General features: G+C 41.6%; 1 protein-coding gene across 1 annotated transcript; it reads right to left on the bottom strand.

The window, feature by feature from the left end:
• Nucleotides 1–486: 486 nt before the first annotated feature.
• Nucleotides 487–1,426, bottom strand: LOC131225468 (glycine-rich cell wall structural protein 2-like). The gene has a single exon (XM_058220997.1). It carries the CDS (start codon nt 1,409–1,411, stop codon nt 641–643), a length of 771 nt encoding a protein of 256 aa, XP_058076980.1. The 5' UTR covers nt 1,412–1,426; the 3' UTR covers nt 487–640.
• Between the last annotated feature and the right edge of the window lie 6,924 nt (nt 1,427–8,350).

Consider the following 8,350-nt stretch of genomic DNA (forward strand, 5'->3'; position numbering starts at 1 on the left):
AGAGAAGAGAGAGAGGTTTTCGTCTTCCTCCATCTCCATCGGCAAGCATTTTCATTTGTACATGATGCACTTGATTCACTTAAAATCTAACCATCCACAGTTTGGATTTGGGATTTTGAAACAATAGATAATCAAAGATGAAGATCTATGGTCACTTAAATTTGAAAATTTTTTAAAAATAAAAATAAAAATTCTGCTGCATTTTTTATTTATAAAATTTCACTTTCTTAAAAAAAATAAAAATAAAAAAATAAAACTTAGGTATGTTAACATGATCCATTCGGACGCCACGGCCATGATCATCAAACCATAAGCATCATCTTTTGACAACGATCAACGGCTCATGGCCGATTTATAATACTTCTCAGAAGATGAGAAATCCTGATAATGCAGCCATATTGCAAGTGGGGCAGCCGAGCTACACATGCTGGTGACTGTAGGCCACGACTGGGGCAAAAGAATTAAAACCTGCTCAAAAGAAAAACCTTGTAGAAAATACGGATTTTATTTTATTCATATGTAATCTATACCATCTACTTGTGGCAATCCAGAGAAAACCCCAGCAACATCCAAAATGGTATCATACAAGCAGATGAAAAAGAAAACGTAGTAGAAGTAGCCATTCTCATTTGGATTTTATTCAAGGTGACCCACCACGCCCGCCACCGTATCCAGACCCATAGCCCGACCCGGATCCATAGCCCGACCCCGAGCCAGAACCAAATCCAGACCCGCCACCACCGCCACTGCCTCCACCTTCACCAACTCCAACACCATTGCCCGAACCACTCCCACTCCCAGACCCATAACCAGATCCACTTCCACTTCCGCTCCCGTTACCGGACCCACTACCACCTCCGCCACCTCCACCACTTCCATAGCCTCCCCCTCTAGCTCCTCCAGCCCCAGATCCCGAGCCAGAGCCACTTCCAGAACCATATCCGGAACCGGAACCGGAACCGCTCCCAGAACCTCCGCCACTCCCACTGCCACCTCCACCACCACCTCCACTTCCATAGCCTCCACCATTTGCACCACCATACCCAGACCCGCTCCCAGAACCGTATCCAGACCCGTAACCGGATCCAGATCCAGTGCCTGACCCGCCACCTCCACCGCCACCACCACCTCGACCACCACCTCCACCACCACCCTTTGTTTGACCGTAGATCACAGCTCTAGCAGCTGATGAGAGGCCCAAACTGAGCAAAACTAGAAGTGCAACAGATAATACTCTCAAACGCAACATGTTCACGCACGTGTCTCTATTAATGTTTACGTGAATGAAATGGGAGTATACACCGAGAAAGAACGTGTATGTACGAAGGAGAAGCGAATATACACGAAGAAGAAGTGTGTATATGTGAGTGAGAATCGAAGGCAACAATAGACCATTATATAGCAATTGCATACCTTTATCTAGTAGCTTCTATTGCATGCCCTGGAGCTTTCTTTGGACTCTTAGAATCCTAACGTGGGCATAGAACCCTTAACTCATGATTTAAGAAAATAGTGCCCACACAAACAGCTGTTCATCCACGTGTCCCATGGAAACTTTCGGCCACTCATTGCAGCTAGGCCTGGTGTGTGGTCACCTCATGCCACTAAGTGGGCTGGTGGTAGTGGTAATCAATTGTAGATGTGCACATGCACGCGTGTCATTTCAATCCATCCACATTGGGTACCTTTTCCAGATGGAACGGATGTCACGCTAATCAAGCATACAGTTGCAAGCAGGGATGCAACTCAGGTTGGCTGGGTTGGTTTAAAGGTTAGTCCATGCTCAATCTAACATCAAGAGTAATCCAACCCAAGCTACCCAACTCAAAGCAGTGAAAACTCAAGTGGTCGGTTAGGATTAACAGCTAAAACTAGTACCTTAATACTTAAAACTCAAATGTCTATGACCTATAACTAGAGGTGTACACGAACCGAGCTAGCTCATTTAGCTCGCTCCACTTGACTCAAAAAAGCTTGACTCGACTTGGTTCGAAGCTGAGTTCGAGCTGAGTTGAACTAATTTTTTGATTTCGAAAATGAGTTCGAGTTGAGTTCGAGCTGGCCCCACCTCGACTCGACTTGGATTGAACCCAGCTCAAATCGAACTCAGATCGAACCAGTTCAGTGACTCGATTTATTTTGATATTGCTGTTGCTCACCAAGTCACTACCAAAAAAATGACCAAAGCCGACGGTCATGGGTTGGCTTTGTCAACGGCCAAAAGCCATCGGAGACATCGACGACTAAAAGCCGTCGGTGAATCACAATTCACCGTCAACATAACTTTGCATGTGTATAGAAATCGTGGATGCATTCCCACTGTATTTTAAGTGTTACCCTTACCTTGGATCCCACCTTGACAATTTGATAAATATCCATCCCGTCCATCTTTTTTTTTTTTTTTTTTTTCCAGCTCATTTTAGGATGTGATCCCAAAAATTAGGCAGATCCAACTGTCAAGTGGACCACACCATAAGAAACATCGGGGATTGAATACTTACCATTAAAAACTTCTTAGGGCCAGCCGCAATGTACGGTTTTATTTAAGTCGTCCATCCATTTTGACAACTCATTTTAGGGCATAAGCCTAAAAAAGTTGGCTGATTGAGGGCTCAAGTGGACCACACGATAGGAAGCATTGCATATTAAGTTCTTACCTTTGAAAATTTTCTTCCCAATGGTGTGGTCTACTTGAGCCTTCGATAAACCTCATTTCTTAGATCAGGTCCTAAAATGATCTCTTAAAAAGAATCAAAGGCATGGATAAACAACATCCATCATGATGGGCCCCATGGAGCTCCTTATAAGATTGTTGTCTCTAGCTCTGCCCGCATCCAAATTGTATCCTCCAGCAACTTACAGAACCTACAGGGTGTTACCCTTACCTTGTGGCCCACCTTGATGATCTGATGTATATCCACACCGTCCATCCATTTTTGCATCCCATTTTAGTTTGTGGTCCCAAAAATTTAGGCAAATCCAAATCTCAAGTGGACCACACCATAGGAAAAAGTAGATATTAAGTGCCTATCATTGATCGTTTGTGTGGTCAACTTGGGCCTTCGATCTGCCTTGTTTTTTGGATCATGCCCCAAAAACAACTTTTAAAATGAATGGATGGATTGGATAAACCATATACATAACAGTGGGCCCACGGAACCGCTGACATGATTGTCTGTCTCTAGCTCTATCCACACACAAAAGAGAACCCGCAGTTTTGGTTTTCATTCTGGCGAACTCGTGGGAAGGTTTCCCTCTCTCTCAGCTACCCTTTCTTGCTCGTGGGAAGGTTTCGCTCTCTCTCTCTCTCTCTCTCTCTCTCTCTCTCTCTCTCTCTCTCTCTCTCTCTCTCTCTCTCTCCCTCTCCCCTTTCATTCGAGAGAATGTGGCTGGGGAAGTTGATGGGTTTTGGACAGGAATGTGTCAGGTGGTACGCGATTGGGATTTTGCCAAAGTTTGGGGTGGCGGCAATGGGGTTCTTGGTGCATGATTGGATCTAGGACTGGTGGTCGGGGGTCTGTCTGGGCTAGGGTTAGTTGGGTTCGTAGTGGCGGGCCGGAGATAGAGTAGGAAGCTGCTGCGATTTGGGTTGTCGAGGTTGCTGTGGGGTTTACTAGAACGGGGTTTACAGATTGGGGATGGGAATCGAAAATTGGATAGGGGATTGGGTTGGGGTTTGTCGTTCTGATAGGGGTTTGCAGATCTGGCCATTCATAGATTTGTGGCCGCTAGAAAGAGGTGATCCCCATCTCTTATCTTTCTTTTCAACTCTATTTCCTTACCGCCTCTTTTTTTTTTTCTTGAAAAAATCTTTCCTTTTGAGCTTAATCTTGAAATTTCTGATTTTTATTTCTCTTACTGTCAGTAGATTTAGGTTTTTGTTTCAAAAATGATTTTTTTAAAAATTGTTCTAATTTTAAAAAAAAATTCCATGCTTTTGCTTTGATTGCTAGAATTTCTAATACGATGGAGAGGGTGGTTAATTGAGGCTGTACTACCTCATCTGCATCAGTAAATCCTCAGAATCCCAGGACTTCACATGGTTTGGGTCCACAAGCAGCTAGGCCTGTGGAAGATCAGGCCTTTGCTTTGAGCACGATAGCTGTGATACAGGGAGAACTTGGAACTGCCTATGCTTCTGCTGTAAGTAGTGAATCTGGAGTTGCGTATGCTTCTTCTGTAGCTAGTGACACTTCATATTCTCACCTATTGAGAAGAAGAAGGAATGATGTGCCCAGTTCTTTAGATGTGGATGGGAGACTTTGTCATTTGTCTAGAAGAAGAAGGTTGGAGTAGGCCCCGTAAATTCACTGACGTAGAGATATTTTTAGAAGAACCTTTTTGGAATTTAGTTTCAGCAATGTGGTACATTCTTTCCATTATATTTCTTTTGGTTCTACAGGATCTTCATATTGAAGATTATATAACTCGTAAAAATTCAATTTTTATTCCTGTCCTCATATAGTTTCCTTTGGCATTTAAATCAGGTACTTGAATTCTTGAACCGAGGTTGATAATCTTCTTGTCTGAGATGCATCAATCCTTCATGCACTATTGTTGATCTAATGCTAGCATCTAGGGCCTTGCGCGAGCACTCACATGTATGTACATTTACTCCGACTTTCCTTTTTGACTTCCAGCTCCGCAATGTCGAGTTTAGAGGAACTACTTGCTCTTGAAAAGTTGCCCAATTTGAACAAAATTGGTAGGCTTGAAAGGTTCTCCTTTAGTGTTTGCAGGCCCACAATTGATGGAGCAGAAATGAGAAGTTGCTTGATTGAAGGAACAAGTTGCAGCTCTTCCAACAGTTGCAAGTAGGGTGTTGAATCTTCATATTGTTTCTCAACATTTTCATACTGAAAATCCAAGTTCTAGTGTTAAATTCTTCGAGAACATGAGATGCCAGCTTCTTTCTGAGTTTGTAGTTTAGGTAAATTTAGAGAATTATGAAGTTGCTAGTTTCTTACCATAATAGCACATTGCATTGAGTTGCATCATTATGAAAACATCAAACTAATGTGTATTTTCTTTTAGAAAAGGAAAATTACTGCTTCGAGCATCATAATAAATTGATAACATGACTGCTTAGGCTTCCAGCTTCCTATGCAACATCTTATCTTTACAATGCAGACCCTAAATCATGGGGTTATGATGTGCAGCTATTACCAATTCCTTTTATGTTATTCACCCATCCAATGGTCTTCAATTACTACAATGGTTCTGAAGCCAAGATGGCCATCAAGCTCCAAAGCTACAACTACAACAACTCCTGATAACATAATGCCAATCTAATTATCGAAACCTAAATTTTATTCCTTCACTTCCAACCTATACTATAACAGGTAACCTATACCATGTTAAGAGTCCTAGCTCATGGTTGATATTGCTGAACTTTCAAGGGTGTGTGTAACATCTCGGAAAAATCCGTACGAAGACCCAAGTACCACCTCAGGTAGAAATCCCTAAGGACGTATTCTGTAGGAATTAGACGAAAATAAATTAAGTACTAAACTAAATAATCGGTGGATTTAGCTTGAACCACTATTTATACAAATGACAAGACCCAAAACTATCAAAAGCACTGACTCAACGCTACTTAAAAGCCTAGGAGAAATCCTAAAAGACATTGAAACTCTATATCAGACCTGGACCACACGTCGAAAGTCTGATGACCGAGAAATTATAGGGTTATGACCGTCTTATTGGGCTTGACGACCATCGTGGGAATCAAGCCCAAATAGTATCCAGAACCACACAACTTGAGACCTGAGCGAAGTGTATGAGAACGTGAATATCTTTAGAAAACGTAACAGAACTTAAGTAAATTGGGCCTTTCGCTTGCAGGAGAAATTGAAGATTTCGGACCGTCAGTTTTTGACCGAACTTCACCCATGGATCAGGAAAATTTCCCTACATATATTTGTATACTTGTGGCCCTGATCGAGTGACAACGACCGTTGATCTGATATAGGTCCTTCACGGTCGATCGGCCTATCCAATTTTGCTGAAATAATAACTGGTTTAGATCCATGGTCAAGGAACTTGCCTTATGATGTAGGTGAGTAATAGACCTTCCAAAGGGTCTTGTTTGTCAAAAAAAGACACCCGTTGGTTATAACCTAAGTATACCATGGCCATAGGGCCATTGACACCAGTTCTAGGCCTATTTAAAGGCCTTAAACCACCTCACCCCTCTCTCATATGAATTTACTCCACACCCTAGGAGAAAAAGAGAGAAAAGGAGAGAAAAGAGGAAGGAAGGAAGAGAGATTCCTGGAGATCTTTGCTGGGATTCTTTCTCGCAACTCCACGCACTGATTTACCACTCTATTCCACTACACTACTCAATTCAACTACGATTTGGGTAAGAAATCCAAACCCTAACAACATAGTTAAGGTTTAGAATAGTCGTTTGTCGACCTAGCTAACGGATTTCATGATTTAGGTACCCGTTATTCCATTTTCGGGAACGTAGGATTCGAACCGTATCCAAATCGAGTAATCTGACAAAAGGTGTGGACTATAAATATTTAGGTTATGGTTTTCAAGGCTTTCAATGTAAGCTAATGATTTATGTTTGACTTGATTGTTGCCATATGATCTTAGTTACGACGTTTTCGACAAATTATACGTGTGAACTATGTTGAATATATGATGCATTCCATGTGTTTGTTGAAATGTTTGAATGAATATAAAATTGTGATTTGTGCTTGTCATGACTTTAAATCTAGGATTCATGTTTGTCATGTGTATCACGGTCTTTTTATGTAATGAATTGTTATAGTTCATGTCGTAACTAGTCTAGTCTATGTAATTAGTATGTGTAGTCTAAGTGTTTGATAAAATGCCCGAATGAGAAATTATTGATGAATTGTATTTAATAAGGGTATTGAGATAAGATTCTCAATTACCTTATCTATATGTATAGTTTCCTTCATGTAATCTTAATTTTCGACTACGTAATTTATGAATGAAATGCAAGTGCTTGGTAACATGTTCAATATGCTTGATGAAATGCTTAAATGAGATATTGATTTAAACTGTTTGTCAAATGTTGATATGATTTTCACATGTATTTACATGCTACATCTGAATAAGATTGGGACTGCAACGTAGTCCAGGCAATCGGTAATGATTTCCTTTGAGTGGCCAAATTCGTCTCGTCACATTTGATACGTTTGGTGAATCCAGGTCGTACGACGATTGTCAACAGTGGTTAGGCCACGGGGAGTGCTTATGTACTCGATGTCGATTAATTCGGCGTGCGCCCATAGCAATCGAACTTGTCTAATAAACCGATGGGTCTATTGTATGTTTACCATGTATGAACATTACTGCTTGAATCTAAGGTACCACTTACCAATGTACAGACCCGCTTCAACCATGGTACCACGATCCACTAAGACTCATGAGCTGGGCATGGTGGTATGGGACACCGTGGTCGAGCTATCGGCTTACGCTGGGGTGACGAGCCTCCCCGTAGTGACTAGTGAGCAACCCAAACTCGTGAGCCGAATATGGTGGTATAGGACATTGTATTCGAGCTGTCGGCCTACGCTGAGGTGACGAGCCTCTCCGTAGTGACCTCGAGTATAAACTCTTGAATTTGCCTATCCACTGCTTTTCATTAGGGGTGATGCCCTACAACTTGGCTATCGTATGTGGTTAACTAGGATTGATGACCCTAGATGGATCCTTCGGTTTGGGTAAATGATATAAAGGGAGGTACCTTAGATTCCCAAATCTACTGAATTAATAAACCTAATTAAGTACTTAGCTAACACGACCATGCACCACATTGCATGTGCTTTAGTGAGGAAGTGCACATTTAGGGAGTTTGCCATATGCGAATGGTTGATGAAGTCGCTTGAGGGAGCTTTGTGCGAGGGCATACATCATTACTCCGTACCATCCCTGCATTAACAAGAGTAATTAGGGAATGATTGTTGTACTGCTTTATCATTACTACTTGATTGAATTGATAACATATTAACATTTGCCTTATAGTACCACTGAGTTGATCACTCATTCCCACCCTGAGACAATGTTTTAAAACACCAACCAAACTCTGGTTTAGATGCAAGTGATGATGGAGTCTATGCAGCTGAGTTGGACTTCATGGATGAGGAGGAAGAAGTCTCCTACGTTCAGCTATCAGGCGGGTCTACGTAGACCTTGTACTGATTCGATGGGATCACAGGGTTATATGGATTAGTCGGAATACATTTTGACATTTGTATATTTTGAGACAAAACATGTATATATTCAGCCCGGTAATATACTCATACTTTAGAGGTTGTGAAACACATACATAATTTATATATTTATCTAAGTCTTCCGCTTACTAACT

Source organism: Magnolia sinica, chromosome 14, assembly GCF_029962835.1.
Source record: "Magnolia sinica isolate HGM2019 chromosome 14, MsV1, whole genome shotgun sequence".
NCBI lineage: Eukaryota > Viridiplantae > Streptophyta > Magnoliopsida > Magnoliales > Magnoliaceae > Magnolia > Magnolia sinica.